General features: G+C 29.2%; 1 protein-coding gene across 3 annotated transcripts in view; it reads right to left on the bottom strand.

The window, feature by feature from the left end:
- Positions 1 to 19,844, bottom strand: part of LOC148309393 (uncharacterized) — a 121,501-nt gene that overhangs the window by 38,873 nt on the left and 62,784 nt on the right. For 2 of the 3 annotated variants that reach the window (XM_088260163.1, XM_088260165.1), the window contains one exon: positions 7,887 to 8,059. In XM_088260163.1, the coding sequence (XP_088116289.1) occupies positions 7,887 to 8,059 (173 nt within the window). Of the gene's footprint in view, positions 1 to 7,886; positions 8,060 to 13,990; positions 14,584 to 18,391; positions 18,581 to 19,844 lie in introns of those variants that run through there. The other variant, XM_088260161.1, reaches the window with a different exon arrangement.

Here is a 19,844-nt window from a genome sequence, read left to right as displayed (position 1 = left end):
TCCACGCCCATCAAAGCTATACAAGTCTGTGATTTAGTAAATTATTGTACAGCAACATAGGAGAGCATTAGGAGGCCAAACCTAAGGTGGTTCGATAATTCCGACACGATCTTCGCATACCTACATACACAACATAGGCAGAAGGAAGTGTAGAAAAACAGCAAGAGATGTTCTAGAAAATATACTATCCCTCTCATACATACACACATACACACACACATACACACATATGTACACAATATGTATAAACATCGTTATAATGATTAATTGAATTTGCATTTATTTAAATATTTTAAATAAATAAATAATTTAATGCCAATTTCATAATATTTTCATAACTTCTTCTTCTAACTCTTATCCGCACTCGATGGTTAATAGGGCACTGCAGAATGTGCATAGGGCACTGCATAGCAGCAGTGTTATCTTGATCGTTAAAAACACGAAGGAAAGATAATAAGCTTTCCGCTTCAGGTACTAGTCCAGGTTCATATTAAATAAATATAAGACTGAAAAAATCACTAATATTTGTTCTGACCCTCCTGGGAATCGAACCAGGGACTTCCAGCATCATAGCCTAGAGCCTTTATTTCATTAAAAAGTTTGCATTTTCAAGTTTGTCACAAAAAGGGGAGTTTTGTTTTTTTTTATCATTTTATTCATTTGAGATTAAGTTAAGGATATTTTTATTGAACCAGTATTTTATTTTACGGATTATAAATCAGCTTTTTTTGGCATAGCTTGTGTTGGGCCGCAATACAATTTTTTTGTTAAAAAAAATGCTTATAAAATACCGACAACAGAGGAATAATAATAATTAAATTTTATTTTTAAAAAAATATTTAAAAAAATAAAAATTAAATTGTATATTCACTGTTTAAAGAAGGTAAAAGGAATGACATTTTTTATTTATTATTGAGAAATTTTGGTTTGAAAACCATGTATGTTATGTGTGAAAATGATGATTTTTAAACTCGATGTTAAAAGATTTCCAAACTCGATGATAAAATTTCTTCAAATAGCAAGTTAAGAAAAAATAAAATTAGGTTATCTTTAAACGAATTATCAAATAATTAATATAATAAACTGCTACTTCACATACGGTCAAAAGAATTTGATTTTATCTTAAAAGAAAAAAATGAGAGTAAATAATATTAAATTATAGTCAGTCGGATCAATAACTTAATTTATTATAATTGGAAACTGGTCAAAAACTAGTCGAAGCGGTATTGAATGGTATGTTTAGTACCTCATTGTGATTTCAAGTTTGATACACCTACACAAATAATATTAATATGATACGAACCATAATCTTACCGCCAAATTAATTTGTACTTGAACTTTTATGGAGTAATAAAGTTATTATCAAAAAGTTTTTGTAGGCATTTAAAACAGGATGTGGAGTACGCTATACGAGACACGAGACATGAGTAAGATATACACACGTTGACCGTTAAATTGTGTTGTAGGTTTATGATATTTAAATAATCGAGTTTGTTTACGTATTAACATGTAACATGTTTGAAAAATATTCATTTAATGAACGGGTGCGTGTAATATGATAACTACGCACTCCATAAATGTAAAATTTCGTTATCGGTTGAAATATCAATCATAGATTAAAACATGGTTTTGTTTTGGTTTTTATAAAAATCAATATATACATATATGTATATAAGAGAAAGGACCAAAAAACATGACCCATGTGAGAAACTAAGTAGTTACTCCAAATCTATATCTTATGATCTTACATGTACATTATCAATCTCATTATAATGTACATGTTTGATTGGATTGGGAAAGCTTTTATTTAGCAGAGACCCTTTTATTTGGATGTATGACAGAACCTAACCGGATTATATTGCATACTACGAAACGCGTGAAAACATAATTTTTTTATGCAGTTTATAATTTGACATGACTTTTTTACTCACAACAATTTGAGTGTGTCCAAATACTTGTTCTCATATCAGGAGTTTTTTTACATAATGTAAAAAATAATTCATGACTGGAGTAAGGAATAATTCAAGAATTTCGAGATTTAATTATCACTAATATTTTGTCTGCCTCCGTGATGTAATGGTTAGAGTGTTTAGCTCTAACTATATATTTCTTAACTCTAACTATTTAAGTAACGATCAAGACAACACTGCGTCAATACGAGGCAGTGCCCTATGCACCATTGGCTGGAGAAAAGAGTTTGAAGAAGAATAATATTTTTCCCTGTTAACTGAATTCGCTCTCAACTCTATATTAATCGTTTCCATACAGATTTTTTGAGGTAAGGAAAACGGTGGAGCAAAGTCAATTAAAAAAGTAGTTATTGATATTGACATTTACAAATTTTAAGAACCTATATATAATTTTTGATTGATCTGCTTTAGATTCATAGTGATTATGAATACCGCACCTCCCTACAATTACTGATGTATGACGTATTAGTGCATTGACTTAGTAACAAGGGCCATACTCGAGGAACGGGTTTAAAATATTAAATTAATAAATAATAATAGTGGAACAAGATGTAACATAATATTATATTGTATACTATAAAGGTGGAACCAGTTCGTGTAAACTGTACTAGTAATGGATTATCAAGTAATAACAGTTCAAAGAAGAAGTTTGCGTCATATTGAACTCCCGTTATACTGAGGTTATTATGATAGATCTAAATAATAATAATAAAGAAAACAGTATTGCACGGTTATTTTCTACTACAGGCAATGGTTCAACTTATAATATTTTCATTAGTTAATTTGGCAGTTACTTTGTGGTAATTTTAACTTAAATATTACTTACGGATTACCACTATTTCTTATAAAATCTATTGTGACATGTGTTTCGATGCATTCCGCATCATTTTCAAACATCATATGTAAAGTTAGGTCTTAATTTTATAGTTGTAAAGAGTTGATAATTGTAGAGAGAAATTAGAAAAATATATTTAAAAAATATCTCCTACCCCCTCTTCAAACTTCAACGTTCCAAGGACACAACGCTAAAATAAAAATAAAATATTAATTATTTTATTTTTTATAAAGCTTAAATTAAACATAACAATATTTTGATTGAGTCCATTTTTTTATTTTGTATAAGTATCATCACTCAACATGAGTCGTAACATCTATCGTTTTTATAATGAACGAAGATGGAAGTTTTAGCATCCCAGGGCTTACCACTTTGCATTTGACTGAAGTGATCACTCCATACAACTGTGTAACGTTCATCATTAATATATATATATATATATATATATATATATATATATATATATATATATATATATATATATATATATATATATATATATATATATATATATATATATATATATATATATATATATATATATATATATATATATATATATATATATATTTATATATGTATATATATATATATATATATATATATATATATATATATTATATATATATATATATATATATATATATATATACATATATAAATATATATATATATATATATATATATATATATATATATATATATATATATATATATATATATATATATATATATATATATATATATTTTCAGTAATATCATTAAAACCACGAAAATACAGTTGAAATATTTAACACCTTTAAAACGTCTATCCCGATTTTGTTATTTCATTTACAATCTATATATTTATAGTGAAAACCAATAATCTCATCCTATATCAATTACTATCAAATGTTAATTAAATGATGTATTTTTTAAATTTTCTTTATGGTTATTATAATGAGAATCCTTATGATTAAACAAAACACTTGAGTGTTATATAGCAACAATTCAATTGAATTCGGTTTGAATATGACATTTTATTTAAACCCGTAGATAAAAGCATTTATAGTTTTCGAAACTAGTCGCAACAACAAATGGTAAAAAAAAACAAGTGTTTTATTTATAATTAAATCCACAATATACATGCCGAAACTATAAATAAGTTAAATTAAAATAATGAACCCAGTTAAACTCATGTTATCGTAATTTAAGTATTTATGCGAGGAACCTACCCTTATAATTTCTAGGTTTATAATTCAAGTAAATTATTTTATTTTCGTGTTAAAATAATTAACTTTAACTCTTATACCTACAATAAATGAACACTTCGACCCTACGTGACTGAACACTATGTAGATTAACGAAGCCAATGTTATTAATAATTTTTGTTTATTTTTGATCACGTTATTTTTACATCATTCAAAAGTAAAATTCTTATTATAATATCATGTTCATTAATTGTGTTTTATTAACGCAACAAAACTATATTTTTATATGCACAATTACCATCAAACAAGAGTTGAACTCGATTCGTTTTATATTTATATCTTAATTTGTATTGTATAAGGCTAAGGTTATCTTATTTTTCCCAATCAGCCCAATTCACACGCCTTGGTTTAATGAATTGTGTAAAAAGTAAGGCCTTCAACAGTATAAATAATAACATGCGCATGTAATATAATTACGACTGTTGAAAAATGTAATTTTTGTAACCACATATTTGAGACTTAATTTTAAATTAACCTCTTCAGCTCGGATTATCACCAGAAAAAATCAACAGAAGAAAATGAAAAATTAAGCGAATTTTAGTCGGAGATCTCAATCGAACATGTATGATAATAATATTTAATTAAGTACACATTCATATTCTTCGGGTTTTGGCCGCTCTTAACAAGACTTCTCAGTATAACGGCCTTTTTAATTACAGCTAAGAGCCATAGATAAGAGTATATATATATAAAAAAGAAAAAAAGTACAAATATATTAATGCTTTGCAAGTACTGAAGAATATTTTTATTTCTATGGTGTTCATAAAATTATAAATCACAATGAAAGTAGGGCAAAATTTTTAGAAAATAATAAAAAAATTAGGAACACACTCGACAAAAAAAAGTGTGAAATGGTAATATTATTAAGACATTGTTGTGTGAGATACATACGATTGTGATAGAATATTCAAACGAATAATCAGATCTAAGATAGTGACATTTATAATTTTATAACACACGATTAAAAGATAATATTGGAAAATACTAGGTTTTATAAAATTGGATTTTAATGATTATTTTTATTGTTTTAAAATGAACAAAAATCTATATTCGACTAGCAAGGAAATATATCTACATAAAAGATTCGTTTACGTTTCGATATGTATGAAAATCTCTATCGTTTCTTGGATCAAAAAATAAGAATTTTCATGTACCCTATTCATTTTTCTACTTGACATAAGTGTGGAAAATATCTTTAATTATTCCATACGTGTCGAGTTACGAAGATATACTAATCCGCATATAGAATACAGGAGATAACAATTAAAATTAATAATAATCATAAATAATAAAACCCTTATCCGCACCTCAATGGTGCATAGGGCACTGCGTCATATAAACGCAGTGTTATCTTGATGGTTTACACATGAAGGAAAGGTGATCAGCCTTCCGCTTCAGGTACCAGTCCAGGGTAATATTGAATAAATATGACAAAAAATCACTTATATTTATTTTACCCCCCTTGGGAATCGAACCCGGGACCTCCAGAACGGTAGCCGAGCGTGCTGACCATTACACTACGGAGGCGGACACACGGAAAATTAATAAATATCATATTTTATATAAGTATATTATAATGTCGAACGTTTTAACAATTAAGATTTAAAGCGATTTGAGGAAAGTAATTGAGAAATTTTTGAAATAGAAGAAACAAGATTTTAGGGCGTCTAAGTTCTTTAGCGATAGTGTATTTTTTATACATAAAACATTTATTCACTCTTAAAAAAATAGTTTGATGCCAAAGTATTAAATGCAAATTATAATATTAAATAAACGTTTAATATGATTGATTATTCAGAAAAGTAAAACGATTATTTGATCCATTTGTATTACTAATATACAGAGCACATTTACGTATGTACTTTTTTATCGAAATTTTATACCGGAATCAAAAGTAATTCTTTGACTGGTAGATTAATGATATCATAACTATTTCCGTAGAAATAATATATGCTCTCAAATATCAGACAAATCTTTGAATAAATGAACATATGTAAATATTTGATTTGACTGCATATTAACTTAAACAAAAAAAAATGTCGATACAAAAAATTCGCGTGCTTAAAACGTGTTTTCGTTTTTAGGTACGGAAACACGACAAGATAAGTATTATTTTTAATATTTAAAAAATTAAAGAAATCATAATTTTTATATGTGTACCTGTATTTGTAACCATTGCTTTTGAAATGCGTTTCTTCAGACGAAAATGAAAATGAAAGTATTTTTTTTTATATCTAAGAGACATATTCTCAAGGGATAGCAAAGTGGATAAAGATAGTGAGATGATGATTGGAAGGGTGAATGCAGGAATATTATAAATGTTGCTGTGTATGAAGTGATGGCACATGAAAATATGTCCAAGGAAGCCAACTTGGCGATTCATAAGGGAGTGCTAGTACCGACACTGATGTATGGAATTGAAACATGGAATTGGCAAAGGGACAAATCCTCAGACGAATGTGTGGAAAAATCATTGAGTAATTAAAAATTTAATATTTGGAAAAAAATGTAAGGCTGAATTAGGAAAAATTGAGAAAATAAAGAAAACGTATGGACACGCGGAGCGAATGGATAACGAGCGAATTACTAAAATGGCGAATGTGAACGGAAGTTCAGTATAAGGACGACCGAAAAAGACTTGGAACGACCAGATAATTTAGAATCTAAAATTTGGTGGTGTCAAAAGTCTACGTAATCGGATGGCACGTATAAGGGATATGAAGAATGTGCTAGATGTGTATTTCAGGACAGAAAAGTGGGACATTCTATTCTCTCTGTCAACCTCTGCAGGGAAACGGCATGACGGTAGTAGTAGTAGCAATATATTTCATAACATTATGAGGAATATGGCATAAGCTGTACACATATTACCATATTCATCGCAGTTTCGTAGTTGTGACATCATGCATATTCTACAGGTGCTATTTGCATATAATTTGGGTGGTCGAGTGATTATTATGATCGAATTATGAAAATTTTGAGAGAAAACTCAGAGCCGTCTGAAGGGTACTCGCTCCGGGCGCTAATCGACAGGCGCGAACATCATCATCAGTTATCGATAGCGACAATCTGTTACATTTTCCTTACTATTTGCATTATTCTGACACGTGACCTTAGAGTAAATTTAAAGTACATCATATACAATTGGGAATCAGACGAAGAGGTCAATGGATACAGGTCTCTGCTTCTCTCTCCTTTATATCTTTTTTCTCTCTCATGTAACGAAATGTGCCTAGTAAATGTGACGCGTCTTTGAAACTTCACATTCAATTAGAATTTCAATTCCAATCAATTTCAATACAAGAAATATGGGAGTCGAACACTGCAATATATCGTTCCGAACATTTTTAATTTGTTGCCGACGGATGTGAGAGGTCAAAATAAAATATGGAACAAAGGCAAAATAAAGGAATAGGTAAATGATCAAGAGTTAATTTTATGAAAATTGTAAAATGTTTATATTCTTAACTTTTTTCTCTTTTTTGTGTCTATATTAGGTTAAAATCGTTAAAAACAATAAAAAATGTATTAAAAAAAACTCCACCGACAAGACACACAAGATGGCTTGGTGGGTCTCTGCAAAAAAAAAGTTCTAAGCATGTATAAATTGTGATTTAAATAATTGTATACAAATAAAAAATATATATATAATTGTCTAATTATCGATTATCGAATCGCCGCTTAAGAATTTTCTAAGAATTTAAATATTATTATTTTTGTTCTCTCTCATGTAATGTACACGTAATAAACGTGACGCGTCCTTGAAACTTCACTCTCAATTCTCGTCCAACTATCGATCATCGCATAGTGAAATATATTTTTTTTACTTACAGGAAACTTGGCCGAATGTGTGTGGAGTGCCGGTGGCGCGGCGCCCGGGAGCGGTAGGGGGGAAGGGGGCCCGGGGGGCCCGGGAGGCGCGGGGCGCAGGCCGCCGCCGGCGAGGGGACGCGGCGGAGGCACCGGCTTGTACGCCGAACCTACCGCCGCCCCTGGTCCGCTCACTGTAATATAAAGAAAATTCATTTTATTCGGAGACCTAATGAAATATTTAAATTAAACCGATTATTCGATCGTCGTAATCCATCATTCACACCACTAATATTTGGGATCGTTGCCACTCTACAAAAACATCCATATATTATATTTTTTTACAATATCTCTATAACAGTGGGTCCAAAACTTGCATGAGGGCTTGACTAATTAATATATGACACTTTTTGTCATTCAATTCATTGGTTCCCGAGAAATGAGTTTTTTTTTCATTTCGACTGCAGCGCTACTTAAAGGGTCCAACATTTACTGAAATTTGGTTACAGCTAGGATAAACCTATATACGAAATCTGGAGTCAATCGGGAATTTTACTGTATAGATTAGCGGTATCGAACATATGGACCAAAGTGTTTGTATAAACAAAGATATAGATATATGTATATATATATATATATATATATATATATATATATATATATATATATATATATATATATATATATATATATATATATATATATATATATATATATATATATATATATATATATATATATATATATATATATATATATATATATATATATATATATATATATATATATATATATATATATATATATATATAATTTTAATGTAAGGCGTAAATATGTAGGAATAGATGCATGATTGAGGAAAAGGCAAAAATGTTAGCAAACACAGATCAGCATGACTTTCTGTTTACTCTGCGGCGGGAAAATTAGTATTTAGTTTGTTAATTACCTTTTTTATGAATTATTTACAATATTAATTTGTGTTTGAATTTGTTTCGTTGGATTGAATTTCTCTCTTAATATTACTGATTATTTATTATGTTTCTATAGATGTTCTATTACCATGCGTCTACTCTGAATATAACCCTTAAAAGGAATGAGTGCATCGGTAAGGCTGACGTCCGGAGACGATTATTTCCTTTGCAAAAGTACATAGTAAGTCCGTAACCGGTTGTCATCCATCATTATGTAACCAACATTAGCTTCCAGTTGTATTTTTTGCAACATTTCCTACGAAAGCTCTGGTACGTCACTACGAGGCAGTTAACAGTTTGCAATATAAAGGACGTTATCACTTTATCCTGACGTTACTTGTTCTCGTAAATCAATATATAGACTGACAATTTATTGTGAAGGATAATGAAGATGGATATCTTGTTTTATAAGAAGTGTTATTTATTTTGTAATAAATTGTGAATCAAACTTCAGTAGCGTACTATAATAAACAATACATTTATTTAATTTAAATGTTCAAAATTTTGCATATATAATTAACATACTAAAAAAAGGTACTTTATTAAAATTTGATTGAGGGTTATCTAATTGTTTATGTGCTTTTCAAAAAGTAACTTTATAAATATGTATATCATTCGTAAGTAGATTTCATGGCAAAATTAAAATGTGTGTAAAAAACATATATTGCAATGCCTTTTAATTGATTAAGTTCCTTCCGCATTTTTATGTGGAAAAAAACATATACATAGTTATCGGGATAGTTACTGTCGCTAACAATTTAAGTCCTTGTTTCTAATCCTAATTGGGGCCATAATCCCTAAAATGTTAAAGCTTTCAAATGATGAATCAACTTACATTTACTTAATTTTTTTTGTTCTGTTTGTGAACAAAAATAAGACTTGACACTGACAGAAATATACTTTTATGGTAACTGATAAATAATAATAAAAGAACATGAAAATTGTATTTTTTTTTTTGTAAATGTGATCTTTCAATAAAGCACTAAAAGCGAAATTTCGTAAAAATAGAAAGCAATTTTTTTTGGTATAAAATTTATTTTGACTTATGAAATATCCATTTTTTACCCTTTTATGTTACCAGTAATTGAAACTACGTTAATATTCGATAACCTAAGAAACACATTTTTAATTCATTTATTGTTGTAGTTATTGCAGTAAAACAATTAAAGTAAAAACTCAAACAATTTTTAAAATATATATATATATATATATATATATATATATATATATATATATATATATATATATATATATATATATATATATATATATATATATATATATATATATATATATATATATATATATATATATATATATATATATATATATATATATATATATATATATATATATATATATATACTTATTATGTCTTCATAGAAGGAAAAAATGTGTATAAAGAAATCTCAAAAGCATGATGTTACAATGCTCATAAAGTTACATACTCGTACATACATACACGCAATGCTTATTATTTTTTATTCTTCTTAATCACGTCAAGTTTCCATTTTCCTCAAGGGTATAAAAGTGTGTGAATCTATCTAATAATGGTCCTGGAATGGATGCAAAGATCTTGTCTCAGAACATGTGTGTGTTCATCATAAGAAAGAGACGTGTATTTCTGTTTAGCAATATATTAAATAAAGGTAACTACATTCTAAGGGGAAATGATACAGAGAAAAAATTATTAAAGATGGGTACTAGAGTGAAGCAGCGAGCGAATAATTAATATCCATTATTAAAAATATCATTTTAATTGAATATTTTGACTCGATAATTTACTAATTGTTTTATCATATAATTGGTATATGTATTTACGTAATGGTTGACGAATGTGTAATTTTGTATGATGCTAGAGCAAGCGTTGCAAAATAAATTTTACTATAAATATTAATGAAGATTTTAGAAAATTACCACAAACGTAAGGGCAATCACATCAAATTTATTTACAGAACTTTATCAAGTTGGTGGTTTTTCATACATACATATATATCATTATTGATATCAGAAGGCGGAAAAGAAATATACTTTTATTCATGAGTATTTATTTTATTTTATTTCAATACTATTCAATTTCCAGTATCTCATATGTATTCAGGGACTTTATCATAACCGAATTATAATGTAATTGATATTAGTAATTTCTCATTACCATAACTGATTGAACACTGTGATGCATAATAATATATAAACCTTTTCTGGTGAACTACAGTGCATTAAATTGCTTTTTTTGCAATCTAAGGAATGTGGCATCATTAACTTGCACATTGCACATCATAAGGCGACAATTATTCTGCAAGAAAAGTTCTAGAAAATTCTTAAGGCAGAAAGCTCGAAGAATTTAACGAAGCTTTTAACGCGAACCGCGGTTTATTCATCATGCATTTCAAAATGCTTGATTTTTGCACAAAAAAACTGGCGTTCTAGTAGTATTCCATAAAAACATATATCGTTGTTGAAGTAATGTTTTTTTTTCATACTAATTTATAAAACAATAAAATTTTAAGTATTTAGTACAATACCAATGTGTATTTACCAATGACAGCGTTGATATTTATTGACTTATTTTGGTCATAAATACGTTTTTCAGTTTTTTGTTTTAAATTATGTAAATTTGTTAATGAAGTTTAAGATAAATATAAAAGTATGAAGTATTTTAATGAATCAATTTATGCAACGTTATTAATAAATAAATTATATATTATTATTTAATTAACATACTGGATGTAGGATAATCACAGATTATTATTTTAAACATTTTTAATCTTGGAATATCTAAATATGCAACCTGAAAAAAGGATGTATTATATATTTATATATATATAAATAATAAAATTTGAATATTTTTTATCTGAAAAAGATGTGTAAGGAGTTTTTGATCAGTATGTTAGATATTATTTGAAAGTTGAGTATGGGGTTGAAGTAAATTTACCATAATCTATTTTCTGCTTAGAAAGCGTTTGCGGTTTGATTGTATTGAAATATGTAAAGGCTCTAGTAGGTGCTACACGTCAATTTGTGGTAGTATTCACATAATAGACAGAATATTATATATCGTTAAATGTGGTTACAATAGCCACAGAGTTAATAATGTGGTAAGACTTATTTATAATGCAATATATTATACTAAAGGCTGTTTTTATTATTGTTTTATTCTCAATAAGCGAATTAAAAGCTCAATTCAACTGGATACGATTTTTTTTCTCATACTTATTTCACTCCTCTGTTGACTCGTCTATAAAGATGCCTATACACATAAAGCGACAAACACTCAACTAAACTACCGTGCGTACCCACTAATTTATATTGAACGAATTTTTTTACATATAAATTCTAAAATCGAGCCTTAAAACCGAACTCATTACTTTTCTTTGAAAAAGTAGTCATGTAATTCGATTTTTAATGTGTAATACAAAGTGAGTCAATAAGCAGTTAATGGATTGTTAAATAACTCAGCAACGATAAAAAAATCGATTGATATAATTTTTTTTCAACATTTTAACGACACTCAATTATGCGTGATAAATTATGAGACTATTTGGCAAATAGGCCCTTAAATTATTAACGTAAGATATAGCTTCTTTTGAGGCAGAATATAAAGCTTAGTGTAATGCTCCTGCAATGAATATTGGAATGATGGCTTCAAAATGGATACAAACTGAAGGATTCATGCACACCATGTTTTTTTATACTCGTAGCATCATAAAAAAGTTTGGTTGTGTCATATCGGACGATCAGTTATTCAGTTTACAACTTTACAAAACATAGTATTTATTAAAAAAATATATGTTAAAGCTATCGACGAAGTTTGGAGATTGCCTTACTAAACGAAACAATTCCTACTAAGTATATAACAAATTTCTATAGATTTTGATGTCTTTAACGTACGAGATTTAATTTATATACGCATTTTGTTATATTTTAGAGCTATTCAAATAAGCGTTACAATTTCTTTTCTATAAGAATACCCATATTTAAATAAAGCACAACTATGTCACAATTAGCTTACTTTGTACTAAAATACCGTAATGGAATAAAAAAATGCGTTGTTGTAATAAAAAACGCAATTAAAATAATTTACACATCCAAATATTTCAGCATTTTTCAAAAAGACAATGGACTTGTGAAAGTTAAAATTTCTCACGGCATTTCATTAAGATTATAAAAAAAGTGTAATTCGAAGTCGTGTAATGTATATTATTTTTATTTAAAAAATAGGGCGTCAAGTAATAATGTTAAAGAACGAAAATATGAGTACCTAATGTAGATACTAAATATTTCCGTATAACAGACTATACCTATAGAGTCACAAATGTTTGTAAATAATCGAAGTGTAATCTTACTTGTTTTTCGTTGATCAAATGAATTTAAAACGATTTACGAGTCTTATGATATTTATTAATTAAATATTGATTTTGTGGAATAATATGATGATTTAAACAAAAAAGTTGTGTTTGTACACTGAAAATATAGTTTATATTTTCACCAGTCAATTGAAATATCTATAGTCCTTGAAACTAGTCGTGTTACGTTAAAACATTAATATACTCAATAGTGGCATTATACAAGTATTTTATTTTACATTTAAAGAGTCAACTAATAGCGTTAACTCAATCATAAATTGTGCTATAGTAAGTTGTCTATAATAATCATAACATTATAAAAAAAACACATTTTTATAACTAACTACTTTAGTATGGAATTTTCAGGTTGTTTAAAAATACAAACTAGTTTAATAATTATGAAATTATTTTAGTGCATGGGCTCATATAATTTTACATAAAAATAAAAGTAGTATAAAATAGATATCATGCGTACATACAAATTATGAAAACTTCAAGAAAACTTTCATGAATTTGTGTAAATATGAAGAATTCTGATAGTGAATATCGGAGTGGATCATTTATTTATTCTGGATAGTAATTGTTTTTATTAAAAGCAATTAAAAAAAATTGTTGATAATTAAAAATTTACTTACCGGCGTCTTATACAAACAAAATTGATGATCACTGACGAATGAATAAACCAGTTACTGACATTATCACACGGATTGAAAAAACAAAGAAAGTTGGCTTTGTAACTTTGCGAAACATGTTTTCCAAGTGCAAGGTGCAGGAAAATGGGAAATAAACAAAACGCATAGGTTGGTACCTCTTGTTACCGCAACATGATATGGCGGCGGCACTGCACTGACTGAATGCCGCGCTCCTCCGTCTGTGAGGGCCTGCAGTCCATTTTTTAAAAATCCGGCGTTATCTTTCCCGGCTAGAGAACCGGCGCTCGCAGCCCGATAGTTCGACGGCTCCCCACGCATAATAGGCCGAGTGGTTAAACATGTTTTCGAGTGAACGCCCTCGGTAGAAGAAGAAGACGAAATGTCAATGTCTGGAGTGGCGGGAAACGGAGTGTTCGCGAGGGTTAAAGTACCATTCTCCGCGCGCTCGGGGCAGGACGCGTTCTTCTTTCTGCTTTGCTTCACTTTCCGAACGATCCTGCTCGCCATCACAACCCAACGGAAAATAATCCGATTTCGCACAGTTTTCACATTTTAATGCACACATGTTCGACGACACTCTTTTATACACGACATGGCATGGTAAAAGACGGTGAGGTATTGTCACAGGCGCGTAAAGCATCCGAAGATCTTGATTGTCGCACTGTTTCGTCGTTGGGAACAATTGTACTCTATTCTGTAGGTCGTTTGTGTCATGACGAGGCCATTAGTCAATTTCGGATCGAGAACACTGCGATAAATACATGCAGATTATTTCCATCGTAAATTGTAGGACACTTTCTTTCCCCTTTTCTAACAATACTAATAAGGAATTGAATAACAAATAAGAGTTTCTTACATTTTATTAAGAAAAGAGAGTAATTTATATTACATTTTTACGCACTTATTAACGAAGGTTATACAATTGATTTTCACAGTAAAGAAAAAATCAGTGAAAGCAGTTATATGATGTTACATGAAATACATGCAAAGTGAAATTCCTATTTAAAACACGATTTTAAATACAAATTGGTTACGTTTTCGTATCATAAGATGTTTTCTGCTTTATAGAAAAATTTAAATAATCTATATTCATATTACATCAAAAAAAAATCATATTCCGTATTTTCATTCATTAACATTTATATTGTGTTCGACACTCCTATAATGATCTTTTAAATAATCTGAAATTCAAGGTACATTGCAGTTTTTACAATTACAAACTGACTATAAATTGAATTACTTTATTTTAACTGAATTACCAAGTTAATTGGTACCGTTATTCATCAGATAAGGAATCAAGTAACAGTGATCTATTTATCAAGTAATCAATCGCCCCAAGAAGGTACAAGTAACGAGAAATACATTACTGCAAACTAGATGCAAATACCATAGATGGACCGTGATTTTATCGCAGTCTAGAATAAATCTTTAACTTCATGGATTACTGCTTTTTCTATAAAACCATTCGATCCGAATCTATCAGGCTATCTTTGTATACATTTGCGATAGTCTAACATTGTTCTTTGGCACTCTTAATTTTTTAAGACGATTGTTTATACTTTTATGCTAATATCCGGTCGCGTTATTTAGTGGAACGGCCTGCTTTGTATGGAGTTACTATTCACATACGACATTATCTACAATCAACTTGTATATCCATACATTAAATAAAGCATTCGCTCCATTGTGCCAAGCAGAGCTAGAGAGAATAGCAGGTTTATTGGAGTGTATTCTTTTTGTAATTAGTACTATGAAGCCTTCACAGGTATTTTGCATAATAGAAAATCTGTAATCTGGAAGTTTTACAAGTTAAGATCGGATTTCTAACAAATATTTTTTAAAAAAACATTAAAATAATTGCTATAATTTTGTATGTCGTAAAAGTACGAATATTAAATAAGATTTTTTCGTAAGGAAGTGATTTTTTTATGAAACGAAATTTGATACAAAGGTTAAATTCATTTTGTAACCATAGCGATGTACAATCTAGATTGTATAATTATTATGCTTTAGAATGGTAAAAGCGTTGCAATCACCGTATAATTATACCAAGAGGCATCACATCGTACAATTTTTTACAGATGTTTTATTTATTAAAATCTCTTGACTTACGAATTATTTGAAAAAGTAGAAGAAAAAAATACAAATCTTTAGATTACCGTGAATCAAATATGTAATTTGTTAGGGTATTTTGCCGTAAAAGTTTTTCAAACTGTAATTATCAATAAGGTTGAAAATGAAAAATGACGGATTTTTAAGAGTACTTTTAAGAGTACTTTTAAGAGGACGGATTACTAACGGTAACTTTGAAAGAATAAAAATAATTTTAATTTTCGTTTTATATAAAAAGAAAACCCTAATAATTTCACTTTAGTCTACATTTGACCTAATTATGGGATAATTATTCCCAAACCAGTAGTCATGAAGTAGTGTATTTTTTTTAATGTGGTATTACACAAAGTGAACTATGAATGATAAGAAGAGTGGTATATATGTATATACATATATATGTATATATATATATATATATTTTTTAAAGAGAAATATTTGTGTTATTTACACAAATATTTCAGCTTTATACTATTTATGTGAGCCTAAGCGGCTCATTATTAGAAATAGGTATCAAATTGTGGTAGAGTGGATTCTAACCGAGAAACTCTGACTTAAGAGTCCACGACACTAACCACGGTACCACAACCCGACACTTACAATACCATAATGTTCACAATGCTTTTAATGTGCAAAATGTACTATAATGGTCATCTATTTTGTTACTTTTTAAAATCTAATTAAATAAATAATACTCGTAAGTATAAAGTCGATAGTAAAATAAATGTGTATGGAAGAATCCCATTACAACGCCTCATATATTCGAGAATTTTAATGAATAATAATGAAAGACAAAAAAGTGCAAATTTAATCAAGAATTCAAGCTTTAATCCAACTTTTTCCCTACTCAATTCGAGGTATCTCACGCACAAGTACTTTAAGCATACATTTTTAGTAACCGCCAACAAATAACAGGGATAAAGTATTGATATTTGTATTTTTTCGATGACGTTTCTGAATGTTAATTTGAGAACTTCACAAATCGGGAGGTGAATTCAAAGGGATCTTTGCCGCATACTAATAATTTACTCGTGGGTTGGGTGAAACGTTTCCATTAAAAAATGTGGAAAAAATTAAGAAAAGATGGTCGTCGAAGATTAAACGGATTTTGAGAATTTCAAACCGACTGACTTTACCTGGAAAAAACATGAGTACCAACCATATGAAGTCACATAAAGTACAATTCTGTTTCATTTAACTTTGGTACGTGTGCGTAGGTACTTGACACTTATAATTATACCTATAATAACTAAATATCGTAAGAAAATTGATAATTAAATGAAAATTTCATAGATAAGGAAAATGAGTGAATCATTACCTTATCCATTTAAAATCATTATTTTGAATTGTAAATTACTGTCGCTCAGTGTCTATGTAGCCAAAATTGTAAATTAAAGTATGATTTTAAGATGACGATTCGTCAAGTTTAACGAAATTGTCGCAGCAGTTTGTTTAAGTACCTTCCAATACGAGATAATTTCTTGATTGCCTATATTTTTGTGCTAAAAATGGTAAATTGCACTGTTTACTATGATACCTGTGGTCTTTTCGAAATGTTATATATTGTGAAAAATAGTTGCGATTCTATTTTTTTTTGTGATAGATTTTAACAATCAATTTATGTATTTTTTTTTTCATTTATTGAGCATTAATAGATAATAGAATCAAATGCTAAGCAAAAAGTGACAACTATCATCGATAATGTTTGGCGTGTATACTTGGTTTATGAGTAGTTTTTGCGTTGTGTTAAAACAAGGCGTTTAATTTCGATTATAAATTTAAGATTTTTATATTCCATAATTAATTTAAAAAACTAAAAAAAGAATACGTAGTCAGTTTCTACTTTAAAATTTAATTATTTAATCTACTTATAAGTTTATTTTGGGGAACGATGTTTACTTTGATCGATGTTTTTCTTTCAGCTTTTAAAAACTCATACTGTGAAATATGAAACACATATTATAATCAGGGATACTTCTTACGAGAAGAATGTATGCTATATATTTAGAATTCGCTAAGCATCAAAGGAAATATTAATTAAAATTTATCACAACCGTTTTGTTTATTATAAATTTTACACGACTATCGGAATAAAAGCCTAATATCGAGGTCGAATAATTAGGCACTTTGTGACGTTTGAATGTAAGAAAATTTCCCGCCAATAATTGAAACCAAATCGCAAAATTACATTCTCACAGTTTATCTCGTTACCGAATCAAACACAAACGAACGAAACACCCGAAAACACACGTATTCCTAATAGATTCGACGATAAATCATTAAGAAATGAGATTTTAAATTGATACATATTTCAAGCACTTTTCCAAATATAAAATAAAGGTTATTCAAGAATGGCGGGAAATCATCATTCTTTTTTACAAATAGGCGCGTATTTTAAAAAATGTTCTAACACAACACATTTGATAACAGAGTAGATAAATAAGTACTTTATTTCATCGTTTTTGTTTCTTGGAAACAAAAACGGAACACTTTTTAAATATGGAAAAGTATTTTTTTCAATCTTGCGATAAAATCTATGCCTTTTCAAAGTCTCACGCGCTCTTTTTCTATGGAAAAATTCAATTTATCGATACAATTTTATTTTCCGGCAATTTTTAATATGGAACACCGTCCGGCCCGCGACGTTCTCTTTCTAAATATGAATTGTCAAGACTGAGATGCGGAGCGTTCGGAATTTCGCTTTTGGTTGAGTTGCGGTCGGTGAGTTACGTTACGTGAATAATTTACTTGAGTTGTACTTTCTGTAATAACTATTGCGTGGATTGGATTACGCTTGATAGCCCTTCCATTGTTTGCCGCGCCGGTATCCGTTCCATGCAAAATGCAAGACAATAAGCAAAATGCAAGACATCGAGCGGGAAAACCGAAGATATTGTTGTCCCTTCACGAACAATCGAGTATGAAATATCACAAGGATGCGTTCGGTAAAATTATACATTCATTGCTCACGCACATCGCAAGAATTCACACACTTATACACAATTCGACCGCAAGAAAAACAGCGGGAACGTTGATTACGCGACGATAAAAATAAGCGAAACGTTGGATTTTTAATATAATAATAAAACTCGTGTAAAGGACATTTTTTTGAGTTTATTAATGTCAACATGACTTGTTTTGAGAATTACAGATGTTGTTTTAAACATTTAAAATACATTTTGTATTTTCACCTGTTGATGAGAATATTTGTACTTCACTTGTCGTGTCAATATTAATTAACTCAAATATAGTCTAATACAAGAGTATTAGACCATTTTTTTGTCGTTTTAAAATCAAACGATAATCGTGTTTAATGAACATTTCATATTTTATGTCTAGTCTTTATTTAAATGTCTACAAAATTAACTAACTTACCATCACGCCGGTTTCCCGAAAGGGTTGGCAAGGAGAATATAACGCCACACCATTCTGTCTTTACAAAGATTCTTCTCCTCTTCCACATTCATGCATCTCCTCATGCATACTCGCCCATTATTTGAACTTCTGAATATATCGCTCTCAAGTATTTTACATACCTGATCGTTCCAAGTTTTGTTCGGTCTTCCTCTGCTCCTTTTTCCCACGACATTCGTCTCATAAATTTATTTTAACGTTCTTTCTTCACATATTCGTTCCACATATCCAAACCGTCTCAACACACCTTTTTATGTTTATCGATAATGCCTATCACAGCTTTGCATTCATTCCTTATTCCACCATTCGAACTTCTATCGTTTTGCCGCACATTCGTCTGAGAGAATGCATTTAGACTGCATTCAGTCTACTATCATCCTTCTTCCGCCAACTCCATGTTTTACTTCCATAGATTAGAGTATGCATTTTCGAATGATCATATATCACGTCTATACTATCGTGCGCCAAAGCGATGTATGATAAATG

The sequence above is a fragment of the Brachycentrus maculatus genome, unplaced genomic scaffold (genome assembly GCF_059751285.1).
Source record: "Brachycentrus maculatus isolate JH-2025_06_01 unplaced genomic scaffold, ASM5975128v1 h1tg000125l, whole genome shotgun sequence".
NCBI classification, from domain to species: domain Eukaryota; kingdom Metazoa; phylum Arthropoda; class Insecta; order Trichoptera; family Brachycentridae; genus Brachycentrus; species Brachycentrus maculatus.
Note: the sequence above shows the minus strand (reverse complement) of the source record. Positions and strands in the feature narration are given on the sequence as shown.